At 45.2% G+C, this 16,998-nt stretch overlaps 1 protein-coding gene across 1 annotated transcript in view; it reads left to right on the top strand.

The window, feature by feature from the left end:
* Positions 1-10,905: 10,905 nt before the first annotated feature.
* Positions 10,906-16,998, top strand: part of LOC140493693 (junctional adhesion molecule-like) — a 36,562-nt gene continuing 30,469 nt past the window's right edge. The window contains exon 1 of the mRNA XM_072592431.1: positions 10,906-11,184. Within this exon, the coding sequence (XP_072448532.1) occupies positions 11,124-11,184 (61 nt within the window). The 5' untranslated portion in view covers positions 10,906-11,123. The remainder of the gene's footprint in view (positions 11,185-16,998) is intronic.

Genomic DNA, 16,998 nt, shown 5'->3' with positions numbered 1-16,998 from the left:
AATGTCAAGGGTGCTTTCCTTCAGGTTATTTTCAGGTTTAAAAAGTAGAAGGAACATGACTCTGTATCCAACCCTGTGCTGGGTGTGTTTAAACAGAATTATAAAACTTTATAATAAAGACACTGAGAGAAAACATTGAGGAAATGCTTGGCATATCTTGTCTCATTCGCGAAAGAGTGTTACCAGGAGGAGGAAGGACAACATTTGAATATTGCAAATTTTATAACAGAATCAACTGTATTTTATTGAAAAAGAAGAATAAAATTTGATAGAGATCGCAAATACAATGAACAATAGAATTCAAGGAGTTCTCAGAGCTAAACAAACCTGGGACATGACCAAAAGAGAACAGCTATTAAGTTTGGAATACAACATTGAAAAATCCCAAGCCTAGAGAAAACAATGATTGTTAAAAGACAAAAGAAACCCAGGATTATCTATAGGAATGCCCATCATTGATCATGTGTTTTACACGAATGGTCCGATGGAGGGGAAAAGGAGGGCACAGCAACTATTTTGGGTATGATCATTGTAGAAACACATTGTATGAAAAGACTGTTTTTGACTGCAAAAATCAGAGTGTGTCATTGATCTCTCTTCCAGCCTGAGCTGCAGGTTCAGGGATCGATTGTGTTCTCATGTTGAAGACAGATTCGGGGATGATCCTTTGGCCCTCTCCATGCATTCACCAGTTTCTGATTGAATAAAAGTCAGCCACGTCCCTGATTCCTGTCTGTCTCCTGACTCTTTGTCTCCAGTCTGGGTTCTCGCTCCTACAGATTGACGATACAATGAGGAATCTCAGCTTGAAGCCGAGATGTGGGTGAGCAAAATTTTATGTACCACCCCTCTTAGAATATAAGGCACTTGGTGCGTGAAAAGCCAGGGCAAAAAAAAAGTTTAATTGGAGTGAGCAGGTGGAGACAGAATTACAGGTCGGGGTGGACTGGGGGTGCCCGGCACGCGACAGCGTGAGACAAAGAGACACCAAGAGACTTGGTGAGAGAATGCAAGATAAAGAGAGACCAAGAGTCTTCAGCAAGGGACAATGTGAAAACAAAGAGAGCAAGGGAGACCCTAAAGCATGAAGAAGTAACAAAGAAGATTGATGAGGGCAGAGCAGTAGATGTAATCTATATGGACTTCAGTTATGTGTTCGACAAAGTTCCCCATGGGAGACTGATTAGCAAGGTTAGATCTCATGGAATACAGGGAGAACTCGCCATTTGGATACAGAACTGACTCAAAGGTAGAAGTCAGAGGGTGGTGGTGGAGGGTTGTTTTTCAGACTGGAGGCCTGTGACCAGTGGAGTGCCACAAGGATCGGTGCTGGGTCCACTACTTTTTGTCATTAACATCAATGATTTGGATGCGAACATAAGAGGTACAGTTAGTAAGTTTGCAGATGACACCAATACTGGAGGTGTAGTGGACAGTGAAGAAGGTTACCTCAGATTATAACAGGATCTTGACCAGATGGGCCAATGGGCTGAGAAGTGGCAGATGGAGTTTAATTCAGATAAATGTGAGGTGCTGCATTTTGCGACAGAAAATTTTTGCAGGACTTCTACACTTAATGATAAGGTCCTAGGGAGTGCTGCTGAACAAAGAGACCTTGGAGTCTCCTTGTCATTGCTCCTTGAAAGTGGAGTCGCAGGTAGATAGGATAGTGAATGAGCGTTTGGTATGCTTTCCTTTATTGGTCAGAGTATTGAGTACAGGAGTTGGGAGGTCATGTTGCGGCTGTACAGGACATTGGTTCAGCCACTGTTGGAATATTGCATGCAATTCTGGTCTCCTTCGTATTTGAAGGATGTTGTGAAACTTGAAAGGGTTCAGAAAAGATTTATAAGGATGTTGCCAGGATTGAAGGATTTGAGCTATAGAGAGAGGCTGAACAGGCTGGGGCTGTTTTCCCTGGAGCATCAGAGGTTGAGGGTGACCTTATCGAAGTTTACAAAATTATGAGGGACATGGATAGGATAAATAGACAAAGTCTTTTCCCTGGGGTCGGGGAGTCCAGAACCAGAGAGTGTAGGTTTAGGGTGAGAGGGGAATGATATGAAAGAGATCTAAGGGGCAACTTTTTCATACAGAGGGTGGTACATGTATGGAATGAGCTGCCAGAGGAAACGGTGGAGGCTGGTAAAATTGCAACATTTAAGAGGCATTTGGATGAGTGTATGAATAGGAAGGGTTTGGAGGGATATGGGCCAGGTGCTGGCAGGTGGGACTAGATTGGGTTGGGATATCTGGTCAGCATGGACGGGTTGGACCGAAGGGTCTGTTTCTCTGCTGTACATCTCTATGACTCTATGACTCCAAATGGAATCAGACACAGCCCGACATAGAGTCGAGGACAATGGCAGAACAGAACTGAAAAGAAAAACCCACTGGGTTCCAGACCAGTCTGTGTTTGAGAAAAATAAAACCTAAATTAAAGATATGATAGAGGACAGTTGGAATAGGGAGGGAACTGAATCAGAACAGGAAGCTTGGTGGCTGGGTCAAAGAAAGAGAAATCGACCAATGAGTTAATCAGCTTTGTGGGTCTGTTCAAGCAGAATACAAAAGAGGAACAGAATTAAGCTGAAATAGCTGCAGTGTTCATAACTGAAAAAGTGACAGAGGAAGACTGAATTTCTGCACCGGGCTGGTTCACTGAACCTTGGAGAAGGGTTAACTCTTTGTGGTTTGGTTTGAATGCACGAGTGTTGTTTGCAAAATGTTTTCTTGTGCAATTTGTGTGTTTTTGTTTCTTGGAACTTTAGATCTGGGGATATGTTGAAGTTAGTTTGTATTTTGGAAATGTTGGGTGATTTAGAAGTGTGATATGTGCCATATGTGAGCCAGTCTGGTTAATATAATGTCCATTTAAGAAACTATCAGTGGTTGTGCATGGCAGAAGTCTGCGACAAAATGTTGATTTAAGAAGTTGGTTCATCAGGCTTGGTAAAAGCTTTTGGAATTGGCTCCGTGCTGTGTTTGGACTTGGGTAAAATTTTCATTCCAGAAATTACCAATATTTGGGATTGCAGTTTCTTGCCAGAATGAACTTCCAAACACTGTTCTAACACATGAGTGAATCTTTAATTCCAGATGATAAGATTTGCTCATTGTAAAGGTACTTTGGTGTGAGACAATTAAAAAAATATATGAAATGTGGAATCTTGGAAATACAATTCTCTTTGATCAAAATTCTGATGGTCTGTTCTAAAATCTGATAAAGCTGATAAAATAATTAGGAAAGGCAAATTTAACAAAGGAGGTGTTTTTTTTCCTAAAGTATAACATTTATTTTGGAGGAGGAGGAATGACGGATGATTTAATTACCTGCAAGAGATTGTGCCCCCCTCCCCTTTTTGCATCGTTGAAAACTAATTAACCCATTCTACTTCTCATGGAATGGATGGATACTTCCTTTAGGAATTTTGAATCCATAGATGATGTTATTTTATTGCTACTGGGTGAAGGGACCTGTAAATAGAGACTGGAGGATAAAAATATTAAGAAATTAACACAAGTTAAGAGAGTACTCAATTGGGCTAGGAAGGAGCTAGCACACAATGGCTGAGTGGTATTATTGCTGGGTAAAATGGGCTTTGGGGAGGGAATCTGCTCAACACCAACATTGTCAGTGCAGACTCAATCAATGGGTGGGAATCAGATAACTTCCCAGTCAGATCTGAGTCAAGCAGGGCTGTCCTCTCTCTCCTGCCTTGTTTGTGCGCTGCATAGAGCCATTTGCCGAGTCCATCAGGAAGGATGCGAGCCTGAGAGGGGGAACTTTTCCTGGCAGCGGGGGCCTGCAGGTTAAGGCCTCCCTGTACATGGATGACGTTGCTGTTTTCTGCTCGGATCCGCTGTCCGTGCACAGACTCATGTGCATATGTGACCAGTTCGAACGGGCCTCGGGGGCCAAGGAAAACCGAGGCAAGAGTGAGGCCATGCTCTTTGGGAACTGGGCCGACCAATCCTCAATCCCCTTCACCGTCAGGACCGACCACCTGAAGGTGCTGGGTATTTGGTTCGGGGGGAGTGGGTCGTGCACCAAGTCTTGGAAGGAGCGTGTCAGCAAAGTGAGGCAGAAACTGGGCAGATGGAAGCTACGGTCACTCTCCATTGCAGGAAAAAACCTGGTCATCAGGTGTGAGGCACTGTCATTGCTGTTGTACGTGGCACAGGTCTGGCCTATTCCCAGAACCTGTGCCGCTGCAGTCACCCGGGCCATCTTCCAGTTTATATGGAGTTCAAAGATGGACCGGGTCCGAAGGGACTCGCTGTACAAAGATCTGGGCAACGGGGGAAATAATACACCCAATGCCACCCTCACCCTGATGGCCACCTTTGTGTGTGGCTGCATCAAGCTGTGCGTGGATCCCCGGTACGCAAACACCAAGTGTCACTACGTACTGAGATTCTACCTGTCCCCGGTCTTGCGAAGGATGGGCCTGGCATCGCTGCTGCGGAACGCTCCGAGTAGTTGGACCGTTCCGTATCACCTGTCCTTCGTGGAGAAGTTTATGAAGAAAAACACCTTTGACCACAAGTCCATCAGGAAGTGGTCAGCACGTAGTGTCCTTGAGACCCTTCGGGAAAAGGAGAGGGCGGATCCTATCGAGCGGTTCCCTGAGCAGACTGTCAAAGCCATTTGGCAGAATGCCTCATCGCCAGAACTTTCCAACAAGCACCAAGACGTGGCTTGGCTGGTGGTGAGAAGGGCTCTGCCTGTGAGATCCTTTATGCACGCCTGGACTCTCAGCAACACCGCACGCTGCCCTCGAAGCGGCTGCGGGGGGGAACGAGACTGTTACACACCTCCTTCTGGGATGTGCCTACGCAGAAGAAGTCTGGAGAGGAATGCATTGGTGTTTGTCGAGGTTCGTCCCGAGCAGTGCTGTGACGCGGGACTCCGTGCTCTACGGTCTGTTCCCTGGGACGCACACCGAGACGAACATCAACTGTGCCTGGAGGATCATCAACTCGGTGAAGGATGCTCTCTGGGCGGTCCGAAACCTGTTGATCTTCCAGCTGAAGGAGTTGACCCGGATTGAGTGTTGCAGAGTGGCACATTCCAAGGTCCAGGACTACGTGTTGAGGGATGCACCACAAACTCCCAAAATTGGCCAGTGAAGAAACCTGAAGGATCATACAGAATAATGACTGACTCTCGCAGTCTAAAGAAATATGCAGATAAACTGGGGACTGGTGATGCAGATCCCAACACTATAATAAACAATATAGGGTCAGAAACCAAGCCCTTTATAATCCTAGACATAGCAAACGGGTTCTGGACTCTGCCTCTCGACCCCAAACACCAATATACATTTCCCTTTCCCACAGGTGACTGACAGTACACCTGGACAAGAGGACCACAAGGGCTCTTCATTAGCTCTGCAATGGCTGATGTAATCGCAAAAGGTCCCAAAACAGAGTGTGTAAGATTATAACAGGTTGACGAGATGCTGATTGCTTCTAGTACTGAGGGAAACCACTACAAGACAGAACTGAAAACGTTAAAAACCATTGGAGCTTCTGGATTAAAAATAAAACCAAAGAAAGCCCAGCTCAGCAAACGGGAAGTGTCTTACATGGGACAAAGTTAAAAATCACACAACACCAGGTTAGAGTCCAACAGGTTTATTTGGAAGTACGAGCTTCCGGAGCGCTGCTCCTTCATCAGGGAGCTGTGGAGCAGGATCAGAAGGCACAGAATTTATAGCAAAAGATCACAGTGTCATGCAACTGAAACGATAGATTGATCAAACCGAGATTGGTGTTAAGTCTTTCACATTTTAGAATGGGTTACGGTTTTAGGCTCATTATGATGTAAATCCCAGAACTTCTCTCAAAGGAAAGGAGTGAGTATAAGTACTTACCCTTCGACACCAGCAACCTTTTAGAGTGAGAGCAGCAGCGGAGGTAAGGCAAACCAGGAAGGCTCCAGCTAAGTTAAAGGGGATGTTTAACATTACTTAACGGGAGTCACCAGCGGTGTTTATCCTCCACAGTAGGTGTGGGAGCAGCGGGGGAAGTGACCCAGATCAGAGGGGCTGTCGGGAAGGAAAGTAAGTGACCATATATATTAGCAAGGCGGCTTGCTCCTCCTGCAGAACGTGGCAGGTGAGAGACATGACACATGTCTCCGCTGGCTCCATCTGTGGGAAGTGCACCCAACTCCAGCTCATTGAAAATTGTGTTCGGGAATTGGAGCTGGAGCTGGATGAACTGCGGATCATTCGGGAGGCTGAGGGGGGGAATTGAGAGGAGTTACCGGCAGTTGGTCACTCCTGAGTCTCAGGATAAGGATAGATGGGTTACAGTCAGGGGGAGGAAAGGGGACAGACAGACAGTGCAGAGATCCCCTGTGGACATTCCCCTCAGCAATAAGTATATCATTTTGGATACTGCTGGGGGGGTGACCGACCAGAGGAAAGCCATAGTGGTCAGTGCTCTGGCACTGAGCCTGACACTGTGGCCCAGAAGGGAAGGGGGGCAGAATAGGAAAGTGCTCGTGGTAGGAGACTTGATTGTTAGGAGAATTGACAGGAGATTGTGTGGTCAGGATCGGGATTCCCGGAAGGTATGTTGCCTCTTTGGTGCCAGGGTCCGGGATGTCTCCGATCGGGTGTATAAAATTCTGAAAGGGGAGGGCGAACAACCAGAAATCGTGTTATATATTGGCACCAATGATATAGCCAGGAAAAGGATTGAGGATATAAAAAGTGATTTCAGGGAGTTAGGGTGGAAGCTGCAGAGCAGGACGAACAGAGTAGTGTTCTCAGGTTTACTACCGGTGCCACAAGTTGGAGAGATGAGGAACAGGAAGCTGGCACAGCTTAACCCATGGCTTCGCAGCTCGTTTAGGAGGGAGGGCTTCAGATATGTAGATAATTGGGATGCCTTCTGGGGAAGGTGGGACCTGTGAATGTAGGACGGGTTGCACCTGAGCTGGAAGGGGACCAATGTCCTGGGTGGAAGGTTTGCTCGAGTGGTTCAGGAGGGTTTAAACTAGTATGGCAGGGGGGGTGGGAACCTGAGCTATATACCGGTGGTGAGAGTTGATGGAGATGAGGCAATAGCAAGAGGTAGCGCAGCCAGTGGGAAGGGATTTCCTGGGAAAGAAACAAGGGATTGATTAAAGTATGTTTGCTTTAATGCAAGGAGTATCAGGAACAAAAGTGATGAGCTTAGAGCATGGATCAGTACCTGGTGCTATGATATTGTGGCCATAACAGAGATGTGGGTTTCTCAGGGGCAGGAATGGTTGCTGGAAGTTCCAGGGTTTAGAACATTTAAAAAGAATAGGGAGGGGGGGAAAAGAGGAGGGGGTGTAGCACTGCTAACCAGAGAGGGTATCACAGCTACAGAAGTTACCATTGTCGAGGAGGGTCTGCCTACTGAGTCAGTATGGGTGGAAGTTAGGAACAGTAAGGGAGCAGTCACCTCATTAGGGATTTACTACAGGCCCCCCAATAGCAGCAGGGAGATTGAAGAAAGCATAGGTCAGCAGGTTTTGGAAAAGTGTGAATGTAGTAGGGTTGTTGTAATGGTGACTTTAACTTTCCCAATATTGATTGGAACCTCCTTTGAGCAGATGGTTTGGAAGTTGTTGTTTTTGTAAGGTGTGTTCAGGAGGGTTTCCTAACTCGGTACATTGACAGGCCTGACAAGGGGGAGGCCATTTTGGATTTGGTGCACGGCAATGAGCTGGGGCAGGTGTCAGATCTTGCGGTGGGAGAGCATTTTGGTGATAGTGACCACAACTGCCTCACATTCTACATAGCTGTGGAGAAGAAGAGAAGCAGGCACAATGGGAGGATATCTAATTGGGGAAATGGAAACTATGATGCTATCAGGCATGAGTTGGGGAGCATGGACTGGGAGCAATTGTCCCATGGAAAGGGCATTATAGACATGTGGAGACTGTTTAAGGAACAGTTGTTGCAAGTGATGCATGGATGTGTTCCTCTGAGACAGGCAAGAAGGGCTAAGATAAAGGAACCTTGGATGACGAGAGCGGAGGCGCTTCTCATCAAAAGAAAGAAGGCAGCTTCCATAAGATGGAGGAAGTAAGGGTCTTGCTCAGCTCTAGAGGATTACATTCTGGATTAGTGATGCTGGAAGAGCACAGCAGTTCAGGCAGCATCCAAGGAGCTTCGAAATCGACGTTTCGGGCAAAAGCCTCGTTGATTTTTACCTCTAGAGGATTACAAGCAGGCGAGGAAGGAGCTCAAAAATGGTCTGAGGAGAGCCAGGAGTGGGCACGAGAAAGGCTTGGCAGGAAGGATTAGGGAGAATCCAAAGGCATTTTACATGAATGTGAGGAATAAGAGAATTATCAAAGAAAGAGTAGGGCCGATCAGGGATAGCGTAGGGAACTTGTGTATAGAGTCTGAGGAGGTAGGGGAGGCCCTAAATGACTTTTATGCTTCTGTCTTTACTCAAGAAAAGGACCTTGTAGTGTATGAAATCATTGAGGAGCAGGTAAGCATGCTGGAACAGATAGAGATCAAGGAAGCTGATGTGCTGCAAATTTTGACAAACATTAAGATTGACAAGTCACCAGGGCCAGACCAGATTTGTCCTCGGCTGCTTTGGGAAGCGAGAAATGTGATTGCTTCACCGCTTGCAAAGATCTTTGCATCTTTGCTCTCCACAGGAGTCATACCTGAGGACTGCAGAGAGGCAAATGTAATTCCTCTCTTCAAGAAGGGAAACAGAGAAATTCCCAGCAATTACAGACCAGTCAGTCTCACGTCTGCGAGCTGTTAGAAAGGGATAGGATTTATGACCATCTGGAAAAGCATGGCTTGATTAAATGCAGCCAGCACGGCTTTGTGAGGGCAGGTCATGCCTCAAAAAATTTATTGAGTTCTTTGAGGATGTTACTAGACAAGTTGATGAGGGTTGAGTGGTAGATGTGGTGTATATGGACTTCAGTAAGGCATTTGATAAGGTTTCCCATGGTAGGCTCGTTCAGAAGGTCAGGAGAAATGGGATACAGGGAAATTTAGCTGTCTGGATACAGAATTGGCTGGTAGTGCAAGGAAAGTATTCTACCTGGAGGTGTGCAGTGTTCCACAGGGCTCTGTTCTTGGGCCTCTACTCTCTGTAATTTTTATTAATGACTTGGATGAGGAGATTGAAGGATGGATTAGCAAGTTTGCAGACGACACAAAGGTTGGAGGTGTCGTTGACAGTATAGAAGACTGTTGTAGGCTGCAGCGGGACATTGACAGAATTCAGAGATGGGCTGAGAGGTGGCAGATGGAGTTCAACCTGGATAAATGCGAATTAGTGCATTTTGGAAGGTCGAACTTGAAAGTTGAGTACAGGATTAAGGATAGGATTCTTGGCAGTGTGGACGAACAGTGGGATCTTGGTGTGCAGGTACATAAATCCCTGAAAATGGCCACCCAAGTGGACAGGGTTGTTAAGAAAGCATATGGTGTTTTGGCTTTCATTAACAGGGGGATTGAATTTAAGAGCCGTGAGATCTTGTTGCAGCTCTATAAAACTTTGGTTAGACTGCACTTGGAATACTGTGTTCAGTTCTGGTTGCCCTATTATAGGAAAGATGTGGATGCTTTGGAGAGGGTTCAGAGGAGGTTTACCAGAGTGCTGCCTGGAATGGAGGGCTTATCTTACAAAGAGAGGTTGACTGAGCTCAGACTGTTTTCATTGGAAAAAAGAAGGAAGAGAGAGGACCTAATTGAGGTGTACAAGATAATGAGAGGCATAGGTGGAGTTGATAGCCAGAGACTTTTTCCAGGGCAGAAATTGTTAACACGAGGGATCATAGTTTTAAGCTGTTTGGCGGAAAGTATAGCGGGGATGTCAGAGGCGGGTTCATTTTGCAGAGAGTTGTGAGAGCATGGAATGCGTTGCCAGCAGCAGTTGTGAAAGTGAGGTCATTGGGGATATTTAAGAGACTGCTGGACATGCATATGGTCACAGAAATTTGAGGGTTTATACATTAGGTTTACCGTACATGAGGATCAATGGTTGGCAAAACATCGTGGGCTGAAGGGCCTGTTCTGTGCTGTACTGTTAAAAAAAAATAAATCACATTCTTGAGATAACTTACAGTTTTAGTGTAAAAAGTGACATCTTAGTTCAGTCAATGCATTAAAGGTGTGAGGTTAGAGTTTGTATGTATTCCAATCTTGAGTCAGACTGGTTCTATTTCCAAAGTAGGAATTTATAAAATGTTACATAGATTGGCTGCCTGCATTGACTGCCTGCAGGTTGTGGACGTTTTGACAAAATGGAATGTCCCTGCACTTTTGCAAATTCACATTCACCCAATATCAATGTGTGTGAGCATGTGAGGGACAGGGAGAGTGGGTGTGTATGTGTATGTGAGTGAGTGAGGGAACGAGAGAGTGTGAGTGTTTGCACTTGAGTGTGTATGTATGGATGTGAATGTGAGTGCTTGAGGGTGTGTGTTTGCGTGTGTGCGTACTTGGTAGTGTGTGTGTGTGAGTGTGACGGTGCATAAGCCTGTGAGAGGATTTTTGCTTGGGTGTGAGTGTGGGGAGTGTATGTGTGTGTGTCTGAGAGAGAGCGGGTGTATGAGAAAGGGCCCTTTGGTCGTCTCCCTGCACGAACTGGTTTTTACTTGAATAAACGTTGGCCATGTGCCTGAATCCTGTCTGCCTCCTGAGTCTTTGTATCCATTCGGGGGGATAATGTCAAGGTGCTTTCCTTCTGGTTATTTTCAATGTTAAAAAGTAGAAGGAGTTTTACTCTGGATCCAACCCCGAGCTGTGGCTGTCCTGGGAGTGTTTGATGGAGATGGTGTTGAAAGAGCTTTCCTCTGTCTCTAACACTGTCCTGCCCCAGCTCACAGAGTGTTTGATGCTGACGCTGTTGATTTTGAGATTTGTGTTGGAAGCTGAAGTAACATCCCCTTTTCTCAACGGTTGCAGTGCCTCAGTTTTATAATAGCTTTGTCATTCTCTCAGCTCCTACTGACCGTACACAGACTTCCCGTTTGTTGTTCGTATCGTGTATGATTGCCTCACATTTATTTGGTAGGAAGTCAAGTAACTTCTGTATTTTTCTGTAAAACGACAAGAGTAAGGGAGTGAGAAGGATGAAATGGTGAAGTATTAACGATGAGGTCTCTCTATGTTTGTCTTTCTGCAGTCCTGCTGTCAGTCTCAGTACGGGGTCACAGTAAGTACTTTCTAATACTGAACTTTCAAATCCACTTTGTTCATCATGGAATTGCCTCCTCCTTGATGGTCTGTTTACTGTCTGGTATTTCGTTCCCAAACTGTTCCTGCTCAGCACGATGTGCCTTTTCCTTCACTGCGGTTTCTACATCAGGGAGAATTCATTTGTTTTATCAAAAATGAAAGCAGTGACAATTGACTATTCCGAGCGTGATGATTTATTCCTTCATGTTTTCCTTGTAGATTCATGAATCTTAGACATTTACAGCGTAGAAGGAGACCATTTTGGGTGATCATGTCTGTATCAGTCAACAATGATCTCACTCTACTTCTCTCATTTTGCAGCTCTCCATCTAAAAGCCTTCTTAACCAACTGATTGAGAGATTTAATGTAATTAGTGGGGTGGAGATCACGGTGGGAGGTGGGATTCAGTTGGAGGGAATTTTGAAAATCAAAAAGGAATGCTGTTCAGAGGGTCAATGTGGATTTGTTGGGTCAAATCTCCAGTTTTCACACTGCAGGGATTCGGAAAAATAGAAATGACAGAGCAGAGGTGCAGGCTACTGAAGAGGCAAACAGAAATGCAAATGAACATCGAAGTACAAATGTTACCAGTGTTTATAACTCAACCGCCCTTTCAGGCAGTGTGTTCCAGAGTCGGATTAACCTCGACCTGAGGAAGAATCTGTTCAAGTCTCCTCTCACCCTCTATCTCCGACCTTAAATCTATATTCCCTGTTTACTAACCACAGTATGAATGAAGAAAGGACCTTCTTGCCTATCCTATCTGAGCACTCATAATTGTCCATATTTTATTAGTTTTCCTGTCAAACAATAATAAAAAAAGAGAGCAGAGAATGCAGGGTAGTGAAGAGGTGAATGATAATCAAAGTGTGATGGGAATGGGTCGGAGATGTACAGAGAAAGATACAAGAGGCGAGGCCACATTGGATTTGGTACTGGGCAATCAACTGGGCCAGCTGTTAGATTTGATGATAGTGACCACAATTTGGTTAAGTTTACTTTAGCGATGGCAAGGTGCAGGTATATACTGCAGGGCAAGTGTTATAGCTGGGGGAAAGGCAATTATGATGCAATGAGGCAAGATTTGCGAAGCATAAGATGGGGAACGAAACTACAGGGGATGGTCACAATTGAAATGTGGAGCCTGTTCAAGGAACAGCTCCTGCGTGTCCTTGATAAGTATGTACCAGTCAGGCAGGGAGGACGTGGTTGAGTGAAGGAACCATGATTTACGAAAGAAGTTGAAGCTCTTGTCAAGAGGAAGAAGGAAGCTTATGGAAAGATGAGATGGGAGACTCAGATAGGGCACTTGATTGTTAGACGTTAGCCAGGAAGGACCTAAAGAGAGAGCTAAGAAGAGTCAGGAGGAGACATGAGAATTCTTTGGCAGGTAGGATCAAGGAAACCTCTGAAGCTTCCTTTCGGTGTATCAGGAATAAAAAAAATGACTAGAGAAAGATTAGGGCAGGTCAATGACAGTAGTGGGAAGTTGTGTGTGGAGTCTGAAGAGATAGGAGTGGCGTTAAATGAATATGCTTCATCTGGGTTGCACAGTGGCTCAGTGGTTAGCCCTGCTGCCTCACAGCGCCAGGGTCCTGGGTTCAATTCCCACCTCGGGTGACTGTCTGTGTGGAGTTTGTACATTCTCCCCATGTCTGTGTGGGTTTTCTCTGGGTGCTCCAGTTTCCTCTCACAATCCTAGGATGGAGAGGTCAGGTGAATTGGTCATGCTAAATTGCCCATTGTGATCGGTGCATTAGTCAGCAGTAGTATATATTTTGATGGTCCAGTCTTGATGGGCTGAAGGGCCACTTCTGCACCATCTGATTCTGTGATTCTAAACCAACAGCAGATACCAATAAAGATCGTAAAGGTGGAGACAATTGGGATGACAGTAACTGGACAAGAAATAGAAAAACTAACAGCAATCGATGCTCTGGGCATATACAGAGAAAGAAAATAATTGTGGAACTATGTGAGGGAGAAAGTTGGGAATTTAAAACATGGAACAGGGAAATGGTAGATAATTTAGATTTACATGGTGATCAGCTCATAGAAGTTAACAGCACAGAAGGCCATTCAGCCCACTGAGTCTGTGCTGGTCACCTATCTATTCTAATCCGATTATCCAGCCCTTGCCCTCACATACCTCATGACCAGCCTGTCCATATTTTCTTTCTGCCTAAGGCTATCCTCCTCATTATTGATCACCCCACCAAGTTGTTTATCCTCTGGGAACTTGTTGATCAATCTGCCGACATATAAGTTTATATCATTGATATAAACCACAGACAGCAAGGATCCCAACACCTACCCCGGTGGGCCCCCAGTGGACACGAACATCCAGTCGGAAAAGGGTCCCTCATCCTTCATCTTCTACTTCCTGCTTGTCAGCAAATTGTGGATCCAATTTCCCAAATGTCCTTGGATCCCATGGGCTCTGACCTTTACTATCAGTCTCCCATGTGGAGATTGATAAAAGCCTTGCTGAAGTCCAAGTAGACAACATCAAAATCATTGCCTCATCTGCACACCTGGTCTTTGCTTCAAACAAATTCAATTATGTTGGTCAGATATAAGACCGTAGGATATTGGAGTAGAGCTAAGCCATTTGACCCATCAAGTCTGCTCTGTTTGTGATCATGGCTGATATGTTCCTCAAACACATTCTCTGCCTTCTCCCCATAACACCCTTGAACCCCTGACTAATCAAGAACCCTGTCAGAAATACACTCAATGACTTGGCCTCCACAGTCCTCTGCAGCAATGAGTTCAACAGAATTCTCACCACAGGCTGAAGAAATTCTTCCTCGTCTCAAATCTAACCCTGCATTCTGTGGCTGTGCCCCTGGGTCCTCATCTCTCCCCCGAGTAGAAACATCTTCACGTTCATGATATCCAGGCCTCTCAGTATTCTGTAAGTTTCAATCAGATCCCCCTCATCCTCCTAAACCTCCTTGAGTACAGACCCAGAATCTGTACTCATCATAACAAGTTTTCACCCCCTGGATCATTCTTGTAACTTCCTTGATCTCTTCCAATGTCAACAGCTCCATCCTCAGATTTGGGGCCCAAAACTGCTGTCAATATTCCAAATGTCGTCTGGCCAGATGTAGCCTTATACAGCATAGGCCATACACCCCCTAGCCTTGAATTTACACCCTCTCGAATGTAATGCTAACATTGCATTTGTTTTCTGAACTGCCAACTGTACTTAGAACTTAGAACATAGAACATAAAAAAGTACAGCACAGAACAGGCCCTTCGGCCCACGATGTTGTGCCGAGGTTTAATCCTAATGTAAATTATAGTAACTTCACCTACACACCCCTCAACTCCCTGCGATGCATGTTCATGTCCAGCAGTCGCTTAAATGTCCCTAATGACTCTGCCTCCACCACCACCACCGCTGGCAATGCATTCCATGCATTCGCAACTCTCTGTGTAAAGAGCCTACCTCTGACATCTCCTCAATACCTTTCTCCTAATATCTTATAACTATGACCCCTCATACCAGTCAATCCTGCCCTGGGGAAAAGTCTCTGGCTATTGACTCTATCTATTTCTCTCATTACCTTGTACACCTCGATCAGGTCTCCTCTCTTCTTCCTTCTCTCCAGAGAGATATATCCGAGCTTTTTCAACCTTTCTTCATAAGGCAAGCCCTCCAGTCCAGGCAGCATCCTGGTAAATTTTCTTTGCACCCTCTCCAAAGCCTCTGTATCTTTCCTATAGTAGGGCGACCAGAACTGGACACAATATTCCAAGTGTGGTCTCACCACGGACTTGTCGAGCTGTAGCAAAACCTTACAGCTCTTAAACTCAATCCCCCTGTTAATGAAAGCCGAAACACCATATGCTTTCTGAAGGTTGGAGAGGCCAGGAACAGGGAGATAATGGACTTGAACATGTGGCTGGGGAACTGGTGCAGGAAGCAAGGATTTAAATTCTTGGATCACTGGGGTATGTTTTGTGGTCAGCATAAATTATACAAAAGAGACAGTTTGCACCTTAATAGGTTGGGGACCAGCATTCTGGCAGGCAGGTTTGCTACTGCAACACAGCTGCATTTAAACTCAATAGCGGGGGGTGAGGGGGCAAACTGGAAGTTTAAGAAGGAAATTGAAGGGAAAGTTAGAACAAGGGAAGTCAAGAAAGTCAACGGTATCAATGAAGCAGAAAATTCTAAAAGGGATCATGCCGTAAGGTTGAGTGAAATAGGGGTTGATAGGAAGGGTGAGAGCAGTAACAAATTAAAAATACTATATATGAATGCACAAAGTATTAGAAATAAGATGGATGAGTTTGAGGCTCTTTTGGAAATTGGCAGCTACGATATTGTGGGGATAACTGAGACGTGGCTTCAAGTGGACAGGGCCTGGGAAATGAATATTCAAGGCTATACGTGCTATCGTAAGGACAGACTGACGGGCAGAGGGGGTGGGATGGCCCTGTTGGTAAAGGATGATATTCAGTCCCTTGCGCGGGGGGTACCTACAATCAGGGGATGTAGAGTCAGTATGGATAGAGCTGTGAAATTCTAAGGGTAGAAAGACCCACAAAGACAGGCCCCGAAACAGTAGTATGGATGGCGGGTGTAAGTTGAATAAGGAGCTGAAGTTGGCCTGTCACAAAGATGTTACTACAGTTGTTATGGGGGATTTCAACATGCAGATAGACTGGGAGAATCAGGATGGTATTGGACCTCAAGAAAGAGACTTTGTGGAGTGCCTCCGAGATGGATTCTTAGAGCAGCTGGTGCTGGAGCCTACCAGGGAGAAGGCAATTCTGGATCTGGTATTGTGCAACGAACCAGAATTGATCAGGGACCTCGAAGTGAAGGAGCCATTAGGAGGTAGTGACCATAATAAAATAAGCTTCAATCTGCAATTTGAAAGGGAGAGGGTACAATCGGTAGTGACAATATTTCAGTTGAATGAAGAGAACTATGGAGCTATGAGGGAGGAGCTGGCCAAAGTTCAATGGTGCAATACCTTAGCAGGGATGACAGTGGAGGAACAATGGCAGATACTTTTGGGTATAATGCAGAAGATGCAGGATCAGTTCATTCCAAAAAGGAAGAAAGATCCTAGGAAGAGGTATGGGTGGCCATGGCTGACGAGGAAAGTTAAGAAACATATAAAGTTAAAAGAGAAAAAGTATAACATAGCAAAGAAGATGGGAAAACGGAGGACTGGGAAGCTTTTAAAGAACAGCAGAGGATTACTAAGAAGGAAATATGCAGAGAAAAAATGAGGTACGAAGGTAAACTGACCAAAAATATAAAGGAGGATAGTAAAAGCTATTTTGGTATGTGAAAGGGAAAAAAATGGTTAAGACTAAAATTGGTCCCTTGAAGACAGAAACAGGGGAACATATTACGGGGAACAAAGAAATGGCAGAAGAATTGAATTGGTACTTCAGATCTGTATTCACTGGGGAAGACACAAGCAATCTCCCAGAGGTAACAGTGGCTGAAGGACCTGAACTGAAGGGTATTCATATTTGCCAGGAATTGGTGTTGGAGAGACTGTTAGGTCTGAAGGTTGATAAGTCCCCAGGGCCTGATGGTCTACATCCCAGGGTACTGAAGGAGGTGGCTCTAGAAATCGTGGATGAGTTGGTGATTATTTTCCAGAGTTTGATAGATTCAGGATCAGTTCCTGCAGATTGGAGGGTGCTTAATGTTGTACCACTTTTTAAGAAAGGAGCGAGAGAGAAAGCAGGAAGTTATCGACCAGTTAGTCAGACCTCAGTGGTGGGAAAGATGCTGGGGAGTCAATTATAAAG

The sequence above is a fragment of the Chiloscyllium punctatum genome, chromosome 2, assembly GCF_047496795.1.
Source record: "Chiloscyllium punctatum isolate Juve2018m chromosome 2, sChiPun1.3, whole genome shotgun sequence".
Taxonomy (NCBI): Eukaryota; Metazoa; Chordata; class Chondrichthyes; order Orectolobiformes; family Hemiscylliidae; genus Chiloscyllium; species Chiloscyllium punctatum.
Note: the sequence above shows the minus strand (reverse complement) of the source record. Positions and strands in the feature narration are given on the sequence as shown.